Source organism: Cryptotermes secundus, unplaced genomic scaffold (genome assembly GCF_002891405.2).
Source record: "Cryptotermes secundus unplaced genomic scaffold, Csec_1.0 scaffold216, whole genome shotgun sequence".
Lineage (NCBI taxonomy): Eukaryota > Metazoa > Arthropoda > Insecta > Blattodea > Kalotermitidae > Cryptotermes > Cryptotermes secundus.
In genome coordinates, this window is record NW_019727090.1 from 66,361 (window position 1) to 86,935 (window position 20,575).

General features: G+C 37.9%; 1 protein-coding gene across 15 annotated transcripts in view; it reads right to left on the bottom strand.

Annotated features, from left to right (window-relative positions):
* LOC111864320 (leupaxin) overlaps window positions 1–20,575 on the bottom strand; it is a 135,059-nt gene that overhangs the window by 23,308 nt on the left and 91,176 nt on the right. For 13 of the 15 annotated variants that reach the window (XM_023851486.2, XM_023851489.2, XM_023851488.2 and 10 more), the window contains 6 exons: window positions 8,674–8,845; window positions 7,242–7,359; window positions 5,345–5,492; window positions 2,541–2,813; window positions 2,166–2,339; window positions 1,177–1,407 (listed from right to left, as the gene is read on the bottom strand). In XM_023851486.2, the coding sequence (XP_023707254.1) occupies window positions 1,177–1,407; window positions 2,166–2,339; window positions 2,541–2,813; window positions 5,345–5,492; window positions 7,242–7,359; window positions 8,674–8,845 (1,116 nt within the window). Of the gene's footprint in view, window positions 1–17; window positions 505–1,176; window positions 1,408–2,165; window positions 2,340–2,540; window positions 2,814–5,344; window positions 5,493–7,241; window positions 7,360–8,673; window positions 8,846–20,575 lie in introns of those variants that run through there. The other 2 variants (XM_023851491.2, XM_023851487.2) reach the window with 2 other exon arrangements.

Below are 20,575 nucleotides of genomic sequence, written 5' to 3' on the forward strand. Positions count from 1 at the left end.
ATATATTTTTTATTTTTTTATTTTTGATTTTTTTTTTCCTTTCTCTTTATTGAATATACATACAGGTAACGATTTCTATACATGGAATTCAACCTCTGTTAAAGTTTACTTCTGCTATAATACAGAATCAGTTTAGTAAAGACTGCTTTTCTACTGACACAGACAAAAAAAACTATAGGGTAAACTTGTTCCAAAAATAAGTTAAAAATAACTTAAACAACAAAGGAAATATTTTCTGAAGGTTGTATTCATATAAAATAATATTCTGGGCATATGATATACATGAAGAAGGGACAGACTTTCCTTTTATTCCAGCATTGAACTTCTTGTATGAAATGGGGGAGGGGGGGCATCATACTGGGAGAGGGCATGAATCATCCATTTAATTTGCACTGATCTGAAGTTTTAGTCTTCCTCATCTTCTTCTACGCCCACACATTTAGGACATACTGGCTTCCCTTCCATGGCATAGAAGGATTTGCCTGATACAGGTTTCTTGCAATCCTGTATTTAGAAATATCAAACCTTAATAAGAATGCAACATACAGTTATTACAAAGATACCACAGCTGCTGACTAGAAGAGAAAGAAAATAAATGAATAAATCATACATTTTCCTTTTCGACATTTACAAACCAGATAAAAATATTACACATGCTGATAATTACTAATTTTATGCTCACGGAAGATGTCATACATTTACCAGTACAGAAATTAACAACTAATTTTATGCTCACGGAAGATGTCATACATTTACCAGTACAGAAATTAACAACTAATTTTATGCTCACGGAAGATGTCATACATTTACCAGTACAGAAATTTCATTTGTAACAGATTATTAAAACTTTAAAATAAAATTCACCCTTTCCATTGAACATACGGCATTTATATTTCAATCTTTGCTGACAGGACATTTTAACACAGAATTTAAGATGGGATTTTCTGTCCATATGAATTAAATCTGTACACCTAGCATCAAGTCATACCAAGGTCAAGAGACAGTTCTCAGAGACTTGGTTTGATTTCACAACTAGTGGTGGGGGGTACCATAAATGCAATACTTAACACTTCCTTCAAGGTATACAGTTCTCTTCCAATAAACAAAATATATAAATACTAAAGCAGCATACATCCACAAGAGACTATCTTACTACATACCATTGCTCAGACTTACCCTGCAAACAAAGCAATCAGCATGCCACTGACTGTTCAAAGCAGAGATATAATTCTCCATAATTGGCCTGTTACAGCCACCACATTTTGGTGCAAACATATCAAAATAATCATCCCTACAGTATGGTTTGCCATCCCGCTCATGGAATCCTTCTTCCCCAAATTGTTTTCCACACTGGGCACAGAAAAAATGTTCAGTGTGCCAAGTTTTTTCAAGTGCAGTAACACATTTCTGAAAAAGGATTGAAATCTTAAATAAATAAAATTTAAATGTCACAAGAACTTACTTCATCCCTTGGAGCTCCTCCCTCTTTTAGCTAGTGTTCTGTTAGTGGGATAAAGAACCCTTTGACAGCTCAATTAGGAATAACAAGAAGACTGTCAGGACATTTTAGTTTCAAAGGTTCCATTAACAGAAACTACGTATCTATGAACTCCTTACCTGTTAATGTAATTTTAAAATTCACGCTTTTCTGTAAGAATTAATATTATATTCTCTGTATTTTTTACTCCATTATGCTAATTGCTATCTATAAAATAATTAATTCGTTTGATACCTATAGAAACAGAATCTCCCAAAATTGAAACTGCTTATTAAATATAATCCCCTGTTTTATTTCACAACATTGCCAAGTCCATAGTTTCTATGCTACTTGTTCAGTCTAAAGTTTGAGAGTGTAGAGGACAATGGCTGAAAAATCTGCTACTCATACAGAGTCAAAATCTTCCCTGAAACAACAGTACCTTGGGAAGAAACTATTACACAGAATTCCTAATTAATGATAAGATAAGTAAATGCATTATTATCTTCAAATTGTCTCAACTTTCTAGATTCTTGATCGAATAAGGCCTCTCTAAAGTCTGACCAAGGTTTGATATTCTCTTAACATTTTCAATTTTACTTCTATCTATGTTCACTTCTGTATATATTTGTAATTTGAAAAAAGTTTATAATATTTCTGCAGCTCCTCTGGATTTCGTAGGACTTACATCAAGAATAGGCCCATTGCAGTAGGCACAACGAGGTGAAAACAAGTTGTGGTAGTCAGGTTCACAATACGGATGGCCATCACGCTCAAAAAAGTTGCGAGTACCCAGTTCCTGGTTGCAATGAGTGCATGTAAAATGCTCTGGGTGCCAAGTTTTTCCCAGTGCTGTTATCACCTGAAACAAAAAAGGTCATTTTAATCACATTAAATTAGTATACAATGAATTCTTACGTCACAAAATGTCATATTTCTTTCTCAAGAACATCTAACATGCTTAATTTAAGCCTTTAAAACTGAACATTCTTCACATTCTGCAGATGTCAAATTTCACTTAATCCATGCCATGTGACACCCCTCTTCCTTAAAAAAGATGTACCTGCCCAACGATGGGCTTATCACAGGCGTTACAGCAGCCCTTCTGTGTGGTGTTAACACCTTGACGGCTCATGTCGGCCTGAAGATTGCCAAGCATAGAGTCCAGTTGGTTCTGTTTTCCACTACCACCTGCAGGAGGCACCACTGATGCAGTTAACTGCTGAGACTGGAGATGTGCTGAAGGCTGTGGACTTGGTGAACTCTTCGTTGCCTTGTTTGGTTTTGCGTAAGGTGAGTCCGTCACAGTTTGATGCTGATGGGTACTAGCATTGATCTGTAACAAGACATGTACTCAGACCCATAACAAAAACTATTCAACTGAAGAAAATGCAATTTCAGATATTTCCAGATACATTAAGATTCTATAGGCACATTTTAGTTAGATTAAAGAAAGCTAGGATTATAAGCAGAATAAAAATGAGGATCAACAAAACTAATAGAATAAGCAGTAATTCAGCACTACAGATTAATATTTAGGTTCATAAGCTAGAAAAATGTAATAAAATATGGGGAAAAAGCTTCTGGGCTCACTGAAAAAATATACCTTTGATAGACAACACACTTCTACTGCAGGGCAGAAAACTATAAATGGTAAATGCATGTTTTATTTTTATCAGAAGTATTAAATGTATGTATAGGAAGTGTTGAAACATGCTGATGCAGTACTTGTGAAATAATTTTAGTATCAAAAAGAGGCTATGATGGTTAGTCATAAAGTTGCTTTAGGATTGTGTAACTGAGCAAAGAGCTGTCAAAGCGCACTATGTTACAAGGAGACTTCTAGGATAGAGACCGGCTCTGCTGGTCAATCTAACTGCCTGCCTGCGTGCTGACTGACTGGGGAGCCGCTGCAAGCAAACACTGTGATGCTGGTGTAGTACAGCTGCTTCCCCTCACCCCAAGGGCCCCACCCATGTCAAACTATTTCTAGCATCAGACACATATGTGGGCCAAGAAAGGACAGGCTACTGCTATGTATGAGAGAGGGTCTACTACTCCACCTACATTCACAATCAAGTTCTGCCAAGAGAGCCACCAGTTCTTCAAAATACATAAACCCCCCTGCCTTGCCCCTCACACCATTAAAAATTTCATCAAAATAAGTGATGGAAACTGGGGTGTTTTCAAAAGAACTGAACGTCAGTGCTACAGGAAGATCATTAATTACAACACAATTGAATATCTACATCTGTTTCCATGGCAATTTTATGTCTGAACATTAAGCAACTGAAGATGGGTTTATTAGACAAGTTATAAAATTAGTGACAGAAATATGGGTGTGTAGTAGTATCATACTGCTTTCTTAGAGAAGATAATGTAGCCAAATAACTAATATAAAACAACTGTTACCTTCATTTTTGCAGTAATTTGTATTCATACTACCCCTGGGATTTCAAGCACCAATGAGAAAGACTGCTTGAATAAAAAAAAAACTACACAATACTACTACTCATTGCTCTAAAACATTTCTATGTTCAATATTTTATTTAAATTCATTTGTACACTTCCATACCACATTATAATATCATTTGTCCGAAGACTACAAATCTGTGACCTGAATTATTATAAAAACACTATGACAGGTTTCTGTGTTTATACAAATCACAAATAAATTAAGAAAAAAACAGTCTAGTTTTAAAGTGATTACCTTCTTTATAGCATGGATTTAGTTTTAAAACAATTAAGTTTGCTTCTAACATGGAAAGGATTACTACAAAGAAATTTTTAACACATTATCAAAGCTGTTAAATAAATGTATGTATACTTCCAATAGCATTTCATTTTGAACCTGTTTTCTCTTAGTACTAAATATGCCTCAAAAGACATATTGAGAAACTACTGCAGTTGTGGATAATACTACATGTACTGTGAGAAGATATTAAAAAATTATCCTTGCTCTTAACATAATTCCATTGTAGAGTCAGTATAAAATTTACACATTCCCAACATCTTATCTAAGCACAGCTGGATGGTCAGCTTTATACTCTGGTCTCCTTTACCCACAGGAACAGAGACCTCCCAAAATACTCAGATTCCCAGAGATCAAAGAGATCGGCTGTGCCACTGAGCCAGAAGGAAATTCCAATACCCTTGCCAGGAACTGAAACATGGAAACTAATAAGTAATCAGTTCCTTTACTAACTGGGCAATCATGAGACTCTCTGAGAATTTATAGGATGAGGATTTAGCAAGTATAAATGCAGCAAATCACTATACTTTTCCTGCACTTTGGGATGCTGGAAAAAGCTGCATAATGCACCATCAGCTGGTGCTGCTGCAAGAATTGTACCACTTCTATTAAGCTGACTGATTACGTTATTAGTGTTCTTAAAGTGAAATGGATTCATACACGGTGGTCACATCCCTCAGCAGTCAGCATATTTGATATCTAAAACTAATGATGGCACTCTCATGATACTTGGTATAGAAGACCTACACTTGAAGTTCTAAGGTGTTTGTTTAATTTTTGTTCATACCAGGGAATATAAACCCTAGTTTGTATGAAGTACAAATCATATGTTATCACTTTAGTCAAAAATGGCTCACTGAATGAGAATGGTATCTAGCATCAAATGAGTGAGGACTGTGAAAGGTACTGGTTATGGAAGTGGTTGTACCCTACAAGATGCAAGTATCATGCTATTTGTCTTCACGTACAGGGATAAAACACAACTTAAAAGGGTACAGGCAGCTCTCCTCTAGCCAAAATTTGAAATACATGCCAAGCAGTAAAATTTATATATTACTACTAAGCCGAACCTGCTCAGCTAAAAGAATCTTGCAAGCATATGGCTCCTTACTTACTTTGAAGTCAGACAGCGAGGCCATTAAGTCATCCAATTCCTTTGTAGCCGAAGATGCACCTCCACTAGGGGCACTGGGATAATCCATTTCTGTCTGTGTTTTCTGGATTGTAATTGTTCGGGTCATGTGGCGACTATCACCCAAGTCCCTAGGAAGGCAAAGACAGGATGTATTGTATGACTTCGGTATTATATTATACTGAAAATGTACAATAAACACAACAGTTCTAAACTCTGACTGCCAAGCAACTCAGGATCACAAAGTGCCTACCAAACTACTTGGATGTAAAAAAGTATTTTCCACAGGTCTCGGGGGTTTTTGAAATAATTAAATACATCAGACATAAAGCATACATTCTGAAATTCTACATTCAACAATTACTGAGATCTCCTGATCATATCAGAAACTTGGACTATTCATGCTTTTTGATTACATGTTCAACTCCTTCCCTTCATCAGCACTGATAATCATGAGTATGCTGTACATTTAAAATAAACTACAGAGGAAACAAACATCTTCAATACATACAGAATGGGCAATCCCCCTACAGTGAACTGTACAGATAAGTTATACATTCTGAATTCATGCTATAGCAAATTTGCCACCACAGGATAACAACAACATCAGACAAAGCCATTTCATGGGTGGTGGCCATGTGTTACTTTGAAGTCTATAGTATCCTTAATTGGCTTGGCATTATTCAGCTTATGTTGTAACACCACTGCCATAAGTCTTTTCCAAATATCAAGAAAGGACAAAGGTGAGAAGTTAAATTGTGCTGGATATCGCAGCAGAGAGCTTAGCATCCTGATTTACATCTGGAAGGTTCGAAGTTTGAATCTCAGCTATAAGACCAGGGATCCTGACTCAGATTTCCCATAGTTTTCTCAGTCCCTCCAAGATAATGCTGAGACATTACTTCAAAACATGTCCATGACTCAAGACTGTGCCCATCATTGGGAATTTGTACTGGCAGTGCCAATCTTTCACACTTCTGGTCCACATACTGCATTTACATGGAACCACTTACATTTACTGGAATCTCTGAGTTCCCCCCACAGTGAAGACTTATAACATATTGTAACAAAAGTACACCACCAAAGCTCCATATAGGAACACACAGTAATAAATTATTACATACATTTATATACATGGCAGAGTCATTAAGTTCATGGAATGTGGTTTTATCGTATCATATTACAAGGTATTCACATACACCTACACAGATCCACATCGACCCTCAAAATAGTTGCCACTGGCCGCTATGCAAGTCTGCCAACATTGATATAGCTGCCGAAAACAGTGCTGAAACATATTGGCATGAAATTCCCATAGGGCGTCTCTTGTGGCAATAACCACCTTCCTGGATGACTGATATCTACGACCACGTAGCTTTGCTTTCAAGAGGTGAAAGAGAAAGAAATTGCATGGTGCGAGATCAGGTGAGTACGGAGGGTGTGGCAAAACGGTGACCTGTTGCCTTGCCAGTTCCTCTTGGACAAGAACGGTGCAATGTGCAGGGGCATTGTTGTGTATTAAGTCATTTCTTCCTATGCCAAATGTTTCGCTAGGGGAGTTGCCTAGTTTTTGGCAGAACTTGATGTTTGCCCGTTGTTCAAACTGCCACATTTTCGATTTCAGCCACTTGCATTTAACTGCAGTTCACAATAGAGGTCATAGTTCTACTTACACTGTTTGCACACAACTGCCTCTTGCTGTCACGAGAGATGAGCCGATAGGGCATCATGTCGTGCCTCAACCTATCCGCTGTAGTAGACTGCGACGGCACTTTGCGGCCATTCCACGAACTTATTGACTGTGGTAGTATGCCACTGAACATTGACCTAAGCCAGTTTCACCTACTTTACACCCTTGCATATAAAAATTGTGTACTTGCCCATTGGGAACAGCGGTATTAAGCTCATCCAGCAAACTGTCCACAGAAGGTCGTACTCTGGATTCATGGCCACTTGCTCTTGTGCCTGGAGTAAGAGAACCATTTACAAGGCCCATGTCTGGATGAAAATGGAAAGAGATTTACAGTACTGTACACATAATAACAATTTCAAAGACTGTGGCATCAACCTAAAAGCTGAATACTAATACAGGATTACTGTCAATGACTAAACCCCAAGCCAATTCCATCTGACTCACATTAGTTATCAAAATTAACTTTCTCAAAGCTCAATTTAATATTTTCCTATTGAGGTCATCGTGGAATTTCAAGTAGTCACTTCCCTGGTCTTTTCCACACCAAAATATTGCATGGATTTCTTATTTCCCCATTTACCCTTACAGCCCAACTAAAAAACTTACGTTCTTCTTTCAAACACTCCAATCATACTAGAAGAGCTAAATTATGAAGTTACTATATATGCACTTTACTCCAAGAATTAACGCATATTCCTTATATCAGAATATCATATACACCATTTCTTCTTTGCTGAGGACAAAAAAACATCATCCTCATGATACAAAATACAAGCAAAGTAACTGTTATATTTTAATCAGTTTAATAACTGTGTTTCTCAACCTCTTCAACATGACTGTATGCTAAAATGTGGATACAGTACAACAAATCCTATATCACTGTGAAGTTACATGCATCCATAGATATGAACTTGTATGCAAGTACGTAGGCACAGGTTAAACCAAGTTCATATTATTTCTTCATACATATGCTGTTTGTGTCATATTTAGTGGTAGTGGTAGCAGCAGCAGCAGCATAAGCATCAGCAGTACGAATATTTTCTTATTACTTAAGTACAGACTGTGTCTACATAATATTTATCAGATGTGACCTCAAAGATCTGCATAACATATATGAATTCTATATTTCATACAGAATTTTTAGGTATGTTTGTGCTCTACATCCATGCAAAATCTCACGTGCTTTGTTTAAATGGTCCATTAATTATTGCTATCAAACCAAAAGCAAAATGTAGATTCCATGAAGCTACTATGCTGTCCTTTATGCTCTGCAAAAATTTACCTTATCAAATTATGTATAATTTAAGATGATCTATTACCATACTTCAGTTCACAACTCCACAAATGGTACTGATACAGCATGGTGTGCTTGTAAGCCTACTTTTCTCCAGCCTAATAACGGTTATTCTCAAATAAAATTACATTACAAACAATGAGGCAACAGCAGTTTAACAAAGAAGCAACAATGGCAGGGCTGAACAAAATCTTAATATTATCATAATTCATAATCTACTATTACTGTGCAGTAACGCATTCAAATTGAATATAGCACAGACTCACAACATACCTACTGAGAAACACTGGGTTAAATGACATAACACTACAATGATATATTTTACCTTTTTTCTCTACATAACCGGCATAATGAGCATTACTCAGGTCCTGCAATAATGTATCCAGTTCAGATAAATTATTGTTTAAGGAGATCATCTTTCCTGGAGGACTCTGTGGATATGCTGTCTTTGTAGTGGTAACTGTTTCCTGAATCATTCGTTGATTCTGGTATGTGGGCTAAAAATGAAAAGACACAGTTATCATCATGTAATACTGCAGACACTTCTAAACAAAAAGAAATAAACAAGCACACATTAGCAAGTGAACTGAACACACATCCAATACGAGCAGCGGTTAACTCCAGTGCATTTTCATAAGTTTCCTTACACAATTGGGTCTACATTTCTAACATGCACCTTAAGTAGTTTACATGCCTACACCATATCAATCTCCTTGAATCAATAGTCAGATGCAGAATACAAATCGTAGCTTCTCATCATGTACCCTTTCCCATTCATTAGTATGTTGATCTCCCTAGACCTAAATAGTCTCCTCAATATTATTTCCATCTCTGTTCTTCCTTTACAAAACTGGTTCTCAAATTGCAGTCTACAGACCCTCAGGGGTCTACAAAATTATTTTTGTCTTCCTATTACAACTTAGAAGAAAAAATATTTTACAAAATTTGGGTATCTGGAATAATGACATAACAAATATTTCGGACTCGAAAGTTTGTATGGCTATGTATGTTGGTTATGCATTGGTGACTCAGCCATTTCTGTCATTAAACAAACTAAGTTAAGAAAAAACATTGTACAGAAATGAAACATTTTGTACACAGAGTACAAGCATTTAAATTTAAATAAATTACTTTATTTGAACTGTTTCAAGTTGATACACAGATGATTTAAATGAGAAGGGATTAGGGGTCCTTGAGTGCGCCATGTAATGCTAGGGGATCTGTGGACTCAAAAAGCTTCAGAACCACTACTTTAGACACCCCATATAAAGCATTATGCAAAATAACAACTTTACATATTATATTTTTGGAATACTGATAATACTGTGATGCAACAGCTGAAAGCTGGAACAAGACATGGTAAATGTTTCTGTAGCAATGAATCAACACGCAACAATAGTGTAGCTGCTGGAAGTGGTGCTTACTATGTGGTCCACGCTTAGGATATATAGCAAGGACCAATGGGAAAAGTAGTCCAAAGGAGGTCACAGTCAGCTGTTAGCAGTTCGTGAGTTGCAAGTGAGCAGTGACAGTTCATGGTTTACTATGAGGAATCTCCGTTGTTAGCAACCATTACCTAGCAACGACTTGTAACAACAGGCTAACAAACAGACGACTTAGTGCGTGATGTAATTGTACTGATCTGTAGAGTGTGTATTTTAGTGGCAGTGTTATAACCATTTGTAGTTACAAGTTATAAACATTCAATAAATCAAATTATCAATCCCAATCCTGTGTCTAATCACTAACACGTGACAATATAAACAATTCTCAAGACATAAGTGTACAATGTCATTAACAAGAATGGGTTCTTAGAACCAAGGGGGGAGGGCTGTAGGTAATTCGACAATGCTGTATCAACTGTGCCAGTAATTTAACAACAGATGATATAAGAGGATAAATGTGTTCTGTGAATTTCAAAGTATGGAGGAATAAGCAACCACAGTATATTTCAAGTTTCTTTCCCAGCATTCAATTGAAGGACTGAGGAAAAGAATAAAAAATGTTGAGATACTGAAGTGGCATCTCCCAAATACAAATCAGAAGCATTACTCCCCATTACTCCCCCAACAATATGCCAAGAATATTCCTGGTACTCATTTCTGTTGGAGGCTGAGTCAACCGCAGGGCCACAGTGCGGCTGGTAGGATTAGGTAAATTGAAAAAATCCACCTCATTGGGATTCAATTCCACAACGTTCCGGCTTGTAGCATAGTGCCTCAACCAACTACGCTACCGGGTGCCCCCTTAATGCCACAGTATCAGATAAAATTCAGAATAAAAAATGATTACATTTTTAGTAATATATCCTAGATAATGTTTACCTGTTTCAACTGAAACAAAATCAGGCTTTCAGCCAGGTTTGTATCTGGAACATTTCCAATTATTGTGCCATAATACATGAAGACACATATATCCAGTCTGCTTGGCACATAGTCTATTTTATTTTGTAACAGATATTAAATTACCAAAAATAAACCTCTTCTCCATCAGCATCTAGCTATCATGAGTAACTGATCTAAATTAATACATTTATTCAAACACTGAGAACTAAATTTTTCTTTTTTGTAAAGCCAAACCATCAAATTAACAACAGTGGAAATACGTATTTGAAAGTACTTTTTTCAATGCATTTTCTCATACTTTGCATACACCACAAACCTTAATGGCACACAAGGAGTAGATGAAAGGATAATATTAAAATGAATCTTAAATAGGATGTTAACAACTGTACAACGTAATGAGTGGTCTATATTCAAAGCATGTTATCCTAATAAATTTCTGCATGATAAACTGTTAGGGGAAAAAACTGTGAAGTTGAATTCGGGATAGCTTGGGCTCCACATAAAGCAGACGTATATGTGATTGCTACAAGAAAAATCCGTGATTTTAGTCTGCAAGCGAACTATACCAACCGAGTGACCGCCACTTGTCGGCGAAGTTAGTGCCAACTTTAGCGGATAGAGGGTGTCCCGTGGTCAGCGCAACAAATCCCCACGGCAGTGAACAATCCTTCGCCTAAAGCACAGTTTCTAAGTTGCATGGATATGGGTACTATCTATTGAAAACAGCTGTCAGCTGAGAGGTAATATATGGTAAGGTATGGTAAGGAAAGTGTACAGCTTAGTGTAAGCTCATACTCACTGAGCGAAATAAGGTGGAACAGTGCCTGACACCTCTGTTCCATCAGACAGAAGCAAACACTACATCACTATTTCTACCCACATACAATTTAGCGTTATTTTCTGGAATAAAATTCACCAAATCGAATTTTTTTTATATTCCAGTCTGCTGAGGTCAATATACCTCATGCATGAAATCATTTGTCTCTAAATTACTTCTTTTTTCCTTATTCCATCCTGAATATCGCTGTATATTATTTAGTAACACTGCATCAACTAAAGTGGTTATGTGGCATATCTCTCTGCGTGTGGGTGGGCACACACATACAGTATATGTTTATATACATAAACATGATTGTGAATGGTGAATTGGATTGCGTAGTGGAAAATGGGTTACAGTCTGTGTCTAGATAATGTGTCTGGAGGGAATGAGAAGGAAAATTAAATCACACTCAAGGTCTCTTGATATCTTGGATCACAATCAAACTACGACCTCTGAAATACAAGTTCCATTTATTAAAGTATAAGCAACCCTGTTCAATAAATAATAGACAAACTACATTTCTTAGTTATTTAACAATACTTCCCCAAAAGTGATCGTGAATTACTTTAAACTATTATTTCAGCATTTGCCTGGGAGCCCAAAAAAGAACTCTTTTCACACAGCTCTGTCATCACACAGAGAAAAATGTGTTCTGTGAAATTACTTGGAACATCACAGCCTGTGACCTTCAACAGAACATCACAGAGAAACAGTTGCTGCTGAATGAAAGCTAAACATTACAACACAACTAAAAATGTCAAACAGAGGAGCCACTGTGTCACGAGAGACTTGTTAAACACACTTTTTAATATGCAGAACCACAGCCAGCAAATCTATGTTGTTCTGTAGTCAGGATTATTTTAGAATGCACTTCGTGTGTAAAAGGCAGGCCTGGGTAAAATGATGGGACACTGTAAAATGGTAATGTAAATTTTGGTTCCATAAAGGCAGGAAATTTATTCAAGAGTTCTATCTTCTGGGGCATAACACCATTAGTCAGTTGAAAAACTCAACTGACATTTCAGAGGCGACTACTTACTCTGAAACATCGCTTGACTTTCAATGGACTACACAGCATTACATCCTCAAATCCGACACAGGAAATATGCTGACCACCAGATTGGTAACTATTGACTTTTCAAGGAAGATCCTGCATCACGAGTTTATTTGAATGATGTTTTATCAACATTAGTGGTTAGATAGTCCCTTATCTCTTTATTTATTTGTAGTATATATAATGATGCTGTCAGCAACTCAGCCTTCAGTGCATAATATCAAATGCCTGAATGACAGTGAATAATGAACTGCATAGGATGCTAAAGAAATGGTCATGACCTAATTTATGGTATTATCACAAAATATTCCTGGACAGAATAAGGAAAACCATGAAAACCTCAGTCAGAATGGCCGGTGTTCCAGCCAAGATTAATACTGTAAGTGGTCATGACCTAATTTATGGTATTATCACAGCATATTCTTGAACAGCATGAGAAAAACCATGAAAACCTTAGACAATTTGCCAGTGTTCCAGGGAAGATTCATATTGAGCACCTTCTGATACAAAAGTCTGAAGCACTGCCACTTCAATGCTCGGCAAAATGATGTCAAAGAATGGTATGACTGAAATGTTGACTTGGGACAGACATGACATACTTGCCAGCAAGCACTAAAAATTATAGTTCCCAAGCTGGAATATAAACCCATACCTCTCATATATGAAGGAGGAACACTAAGCACTATATTATGATGTCTGATAATCTTAGCAAGCCAGTAGTTTAAACAGGTGATGCTTCTGGGTCATGATATTAATTCTATGATGAAAGGTTGGTTTATTAACAGATTAAGAGCTGTTTTGTTCAGACTGAACATAATCTGCTGGCCAAGAGCCATTTTTCCTAATTAGGGATAACGAGCATCTACCTTGCAGACCTCTGTCTGGGTAGACCCCAAAGTAAAAGGAAGAGTACATCAAACATTTTTTTTTTGTGCAGTAAAAATAGAACCAGTTCTTGGAACTCCTTGTATGTTTTGCCTCTCTCTCTTTCTTGTTGCCCCCTAAGAGAACAAGCTGTGTAGTGTTGTCTTTCAACATTCAAATAATATGTATTACACAGAACAGCAAAACTGTACCAAATGCTAATCACAATACAGCAATAAAGCAACATGTGATACTTCACTAATCATAATTTAATGTGAGAAATAAAATCATACAGTAAAGACTAATAAGAAAATAAAGTTTTCCAATTGACTCTACTTAAACTATGTGATAGGCTCCCCAACTGCAGATCAAGTAGCTGCATACCTGCATGGAGTAAGCACAGTATTTCAGGGAATCTGTTAGAAAGTAAACAGGTTTTCTCCTACCACTACTGTATTCATATGCTTCACGGTAACAGAAGCAAAGGTAAAGTGCTGAAGCCATGTAGCATAGACCCATAATATCTCTGTAAAAACCAGTTAATAAATTTACAGAAGATGCAAAGAAATTTCATCTCAAAATTTGAAGAAAGAAAAAAAGGTTTTCAACCAAAAACTTATGAATAAAGAAAGAGCTGGTGGCTGCTTTGGACAATCACGTGTTTATGGCATCAAATCCATAGGAATGCGTTCCCCTTATAAATGGCTGAACCTACGGGAGGATTATCTTGCAGCTTGGTATAAGCATGCCACTGTAAACCACCACACCTCTGCACTTTTGTTATCAGCCATCTAATACCAAGAGAGCATTCCTATGAACATAATTTGAGATCCCACAATTCTGAATACTGATTTTCGACAACTAGCGGTACTGAACTACCAAAATTAGGCATATGAAATATATATACATATATACAATAATATATATATATATATCATAGGGACAAGTGCTAAAGAAGCTAAATAGAGTAGCATAAAGAACGTTCTTGTATGTTAAACACTGCAAACATAGCGACTGAGTGAAAACTGGAAGTTATGTATGTCAATGTCTAGTAGTGGTTATTTATACACGTACTACTGGAAAATATGATCCCTGTCGGATCAGCGCAACCGGTATAGTGACTGGCTATGGTCTGGACGACCGAGGAGTCGGGGTTTGAGTCCCAGTAGAATCAATAATTTTCTCTTCTCCACTGGGGTCCAACCGGCCTCCTATCCAATTGATACCGGCGACTCTTTCTCCGGGGGTTGGGCGGCCAGGGCGTGAAGCTGACCACTCGCCTCCAACTAGTGCCGAGGTCAAGAATATGTGGATCTATACATCCACTCATTCAAGCGCCTTCATGGCATGGTGCTTAATTAGATACGCACGGGGACAACTTTACCTTACTAACTGGAAAACATGACCAGGAAAATGTATTGTGACATGATGACTGAAAGGGGCAGCCGTTGTTAGGTTACGGCACAGTAAACATGAGATGAAGCCAATAAACAGAGAGCCGCTGCTCAGTAGGCAACACGTTTCCGCGGCAACATACGAACGCAACAACTGGCGGCATTGTTAGGGACGGTGTTTTCTGCCCCCTCTCCTCGTCTAAGAGGCCCCATTTCTCAAACGCGTACATGTCTAGGATAAAAAATCTTAGTCATAAATACCGAGACCGAAAGCCCAGAATGACTGTGCTGGCAGGGGCCAGCAGCAACTTAACCGAAGGACCGGCTATCGCCAGCCAGCAAGCACAGCAACCGCTGAGCACGGACGAAGTAAAAGAGATCCTCACTGTCACAAGATGCTACCAAACAACTGGCACGTGAAGGCACTGCGAACAGAGAAGACTCAGCGTGTTCTGCCGGATTGCAAAGTGTGTAGATCACCGACAGAGCCTTAACCTAGCGACTGCTAGTGAAAAAAGACTGAGAAGAATTAGTGTGTCCTGTAGTCAGAAGTCGAGTGCGTGAATTAGCAACTGCTTATAATTAGTTGTAGTTTCGAGTTATAACAGTTCAATTTCCTATAATCAATCCAAACCCCATGTCTAGTCACTAACACGTGACAGTACTTTACTGTTAGCCTCGGTATGTATACGGAAACATTTAGAGAGAAGCTGGCTACTAAGTTCTTCCTAGGGCTTATTCTTTAAGTAAAAATATCAGTAAGTGTACATTTCATGAGGTGTGTGTGCACCACGCCATGAAGAGCACGGAAAGCGTGGGGGTAAAGGCACGAATTCTCGATATCCGCATCAGCTTCATGCCCCGATCGCTTTACTGCCACACAAGGAGACTTCGAAACGCACTGGGTAGGATGCCGGGTGGGTCCGACCAGTTATGAATGTGGTAATACACATAAAAATTACAATTCCCTTGAAGAGAATCAATCGCCGATCATACGGTCCACTGTTATCAGCACTTCTTTCAATATGCAACAGATCGGACATAACTACTCTTCAAATAGAAGTTGCATATCATAATGAGGTGTACATGTTATGCCAAGTACACACATTTTTGTGACCTGGTACACTACTTTATGAAACCTGGTGACCACGAAGAGGCGCCTATTATACTCAGCTGGAATTGCAGGTTTGTTGAGGGTTTGAAACAGAGGGGATGCACAACAGATCACTGATGGTTATGGGGCAAGACCTGGTCAAGACCACCCTTATTCGCTCATTCTTTTTATTCATATTTTTGAACGATAACCAGCTTTTGTGGCATTTGATAAAGTGTATTTATTATTAGAGAACTCTTAAAAGTATACACTCTCTTGTTTGTTAGCGCCCTCCAAGTCCACTACAGCACATTAAGTTTATTTTATGGCCCATTTCAGGCAGCAGCAAATGTTTAGCATTTGGTCATTTCATCTAATTCTGTAACATCTGTAACCTGGAGGTCGGCATTGTCAGGTCTTAAATAATCATTATGTAACATACGTGCAGGCTATTTGGATCCTGGCACGTAACCATAATTATACTCTTCTTATAAGACCTACACGTGTTGATATTTTAAAACATCACATCTTCTCTAAATCCTGCCACAAAGTAGTCAACACTGCTATTTGGGGTTCGATACTCAAAACTGTTTACCCTAACACTCTTTTCATTGCTTTCCTCCTATCTAATTTGTTTGCAGTTTATTTCATGACGCTGGCAGTAAGTTATATCGGACAGCGGAGGATGACCGGGGTCCCAGCGAATGATGACTCGGAGAGTATAGGGAAGGCAACGGTCGTGGTCTAATTTAAGGTACTATGCCAGTACCTGTGTGGAGTGGCTGAAGAAAACCACAAAGAACTCGGCGTAATTAGTACACCGGCCAAGATTCCAAATACACTTACAAGTCAGAAGCATTTCCGCTTAAGCCGACTAGCTCGGTATTTCCTATCGTCATTATTCTATCGCTCCATGTATCCATAAGCTTCTGCATACACGCATATAAAACAAGTTTTGTAAAGGCGAATGAAAGCACTGAAATCAAGTAATTTCGGATTATCAAAGAACTGTATAGCGTTAACACGTTGCATGAACGTATGTTATGTAGCTGGTAACGAACAGAGAACACTCTTGTGTTTCAACATCTTTTCTATGAGCATTGATAATATTCTGGTTTGGATATATGACGTGTAGCACTATTTCATGGTGAAATAGCATACCAAGACATAGAAGGTTTATTTCCATTTCGAAACACGAACCCATATGTCCATATAGACCAATTCAGCAAAATCGTTTCGAGAGCTCTGTCTGAAACCAACAGCCCAGCCAAAGTGGACACTTCACAGGTCTACAGAGGCGAACAGCACAGGACACATGAGTACTTAAAGTCAACTTTATCCGCATATTCTTCCCGCTAATTTCAAATGCAGTGAGAAACAAAATAATACAATAAATTTATGTTGTATATGCATCTATGTTATCAGTAGAGCTAGGACTGTTAAGTAAATACATATTTTATTTCTTGCTATGTAGATGCTCGAAAAGAATTAATCTCCATGAATTGCAGCATTAACATTGCTACAGCCGAATTTTATTCTATAATTTTCTGCATATTCTGGCATATCCTACATATTTCTTGGGCTCTTACATAAAAGTAAATACTCGAATTTCGTGATATTTCTTTTGCTTGCATTTTAAACTGGAAAGTGCCTACATTTTTTGTGTATTTCGATTAAATGTCTTACTAATAGTCTCCTCCACCCTTACAAAAGACTTGTTCTGCAATGATCGGGAAATCCGCAAGGAAATATCTCTTTTGTAAAGCAGAGTAAACTACAAACACCAGATAATTCTGCTCATTTGTGTGACCTGCACGTTGGGGATTTTTCTAAGAATCCTGGGGAGTAAAGCGCGGCCAGCGTGTAAGGCTGACAACCGTACCGCCATCTTTGAACCGATTGTTTAGATAATGTGGGATCCTCAACGTCTCACAACCCTATGGGCCTTCACGGCCTGGTACAGGGATAGATTTACTTTCACTTTTTTTTTTTAAGCTAATGGTGTTCCTTTTTAGTGCGGTTAAAATCCCCTCCCCTCCCATCAAAGATAATCGTCCACTCCTAACAACCTGCATTCTCTTCCTGAAAATCTGAACGTGATTTTAGTTTTGTATGAGCAGTTCAATCTGTTAAGCTCAAGTTCGCGAGTCAATGTCATTATGGCACCGGCTGCATCCTCTCTGGCGTCAAAGTTACATTTGTGGGTAAAAACAGACGATTCCTTCATAACCGACGGTAAAATCGTAATATTGCAACATATTTCCATGAAATCACGGTTGGAGCAACATGTACGAAGCGCGCTACACGCAAAGAACAAGTTTTGTTGTATTTGCGATAATGCTTGTTGACTTTTATATCATTTATTTTATTGCTTTGTAATTTTGACATGTTCTAATTATATGCTTGAGCTCGACTTATACCTGAACTGTACTTATGATTGTATTGTGCTTTTGTGTTCTTCTGTTTATCTTGACATATTTTAGTTAATATTTGACACGTTCTATATCGTAGGGTTTGTAACCATTTTTATTGGATCATCTGGAACTCGAGGTGAATTACAATTACAAGCAACTGAGTTCTTTGAAGAAGCAAGTGCTCTAACACAGATGCAGCAGTCTTTGACCTCAAGAAACGAATTCTTCAAGGATATGTGCAAGTGGATGGTGTCTGTGAACATCTCCTTGTTTAAACTCCAAATGGCCGAATTTCGGTTCTTTTTGGAAAAGTACTGCAAGCAACTTATTCCAGACCAGTCAACATTTCAAAAACATTATCTATTTGCTATGAAGAAACCTTGGAAAACATAAGAGGCAACATAGGAGATGCTTTTATACGGGTTGCCTGTGGACGAAACAACAGATACCATGGGTCGCTTTATCGCGAACCTTGTAGCTGGCAAATTAGACAACGAAGTTCCTTCTAACAAAATCTGATTTGCTCCAAAGTTCTGCACCAAACAAATCATTCCACTGTTGCGAGATTTGTGAATGACGGACTTAAAGTGTTGTGGCCTGTCGGAGTTCACGAGGAGGTTATACGTAATTTTGTATTCAAATGCTGCGGCATATATGCTGAAAACAGAAAGTGCTTTGAAAATGTCTTACCCTAATAGTTCATTTTACTTACCCGGCTCAGGGACTGCAACGTGCTGCTCAGGAAGTTAAAGCCAAGTTCCCCTAAGTGAAACATTATTTTCGATGACAAAATGGTGTTTCCGAAAGCCCCACATCAAGTGCAATCCTATAAGCAGCACTTGCCAGACGCACCCTTGCCCCCAAACCAGTGCCTACAAGATGAGGAACCTGGAGACAAGTGTGTGAAAGTGTGAAATAAATTGTAGCCAAGTTCCCATCTGAGTCTGTTGTTTCGGAGCCTGGATCCCAAAGTGCTTTCAGCGATCCAAAGTTGCCTGTTCAATTGCCGACATCAGAAGCAATATGGGCTGGCTTCCGGAGAGTATAAAATGTTTAGAAACCCAGGGGCTTCCCCTGCAAGAATCTATGGATATAATGAAAAATGCAAGTAGAAAGCTATGTGTTGTGAAAGGGAAGGCTGTTGGAAGTGTGTCCACTAACTTAGTCAGTGTTAAAAAGAAACCCTGGATTTTCGACATTTACCGGTGTCTGTCAGGTACTTAATGGAGATTACTGTAGAGCCCTCTGATGACATTGCTCCTGAGAAAATTCCGCCGTTAAAACATGCATTACTAACATACTGTCATGCAGAATGTTCCTTTTCAGCCTACAAACATATTTCAGCAGATAAAAGCCAATCACTGACCCCAGAAAACATGGAAAAAAAAATTAATTGTGTATTGTGCATCAAAAAATCAATGATTGTGTCAAAAGATTGTAAATAAAGGTTCTTTGCAAAACTAAATATTAATGTTATGTAACGTTACATATCTTAACGAATCCACATATTTTAGAGGTTCTGATACATAATTATGTACATATTTTGCATCCTGGCTTCAGTCATGAGTCACCTCGACAGCAGATACTACTTGGAAATAAATAGGAAAATATTTGGTATGACTTGGAACTCCATAGGGAAATTATACTAGCAGAAGGCCTTTATACATTGTCTTCTCACAGTCGGGGCAGCCGGATTCGGCCTTTCTGGAAAGATTCTGCACAATGGGGTCTGCAGTTACTTCAATTCGCCCATCAAGATTGGTAAGAACTTGTTCAATAATATGGGCGATATTTCCTAAGCATCAGTTTATTTTATTACCACGTTGTGTAGAATCAGTTACTCTTTTTTGGAGTTTCCTTAATTCGTGATGGAATGCCTCTAAGTTGTTTTGAATGGCAATGATGATTTCGCCTAAATATGCATGAATCACATCACCGTTCAACACAATAAACCTCGAAACTTTCGCTCTTTCTTCTCATTCCAATCTAAGTTGTATTTTCTTTTCTTATAACAAGGAATAGGAATTCTTTGAAACAGCCTATAAAAATAATATTCCTGTATTAATAATCTCAATTTGCCGTTAATTTCAACGGGCTGTTCCCTATTGTTACTTGATGTAACAAACAAGTACTTTCAAACATTCACTGTGACTTGAGGAGATCTCTTAATGACCACTTCTTCCCTCAATCCCTAACTTCCCAGACATGCATACCGTCATGAACAGACGGAAGGAGCTTTCCTT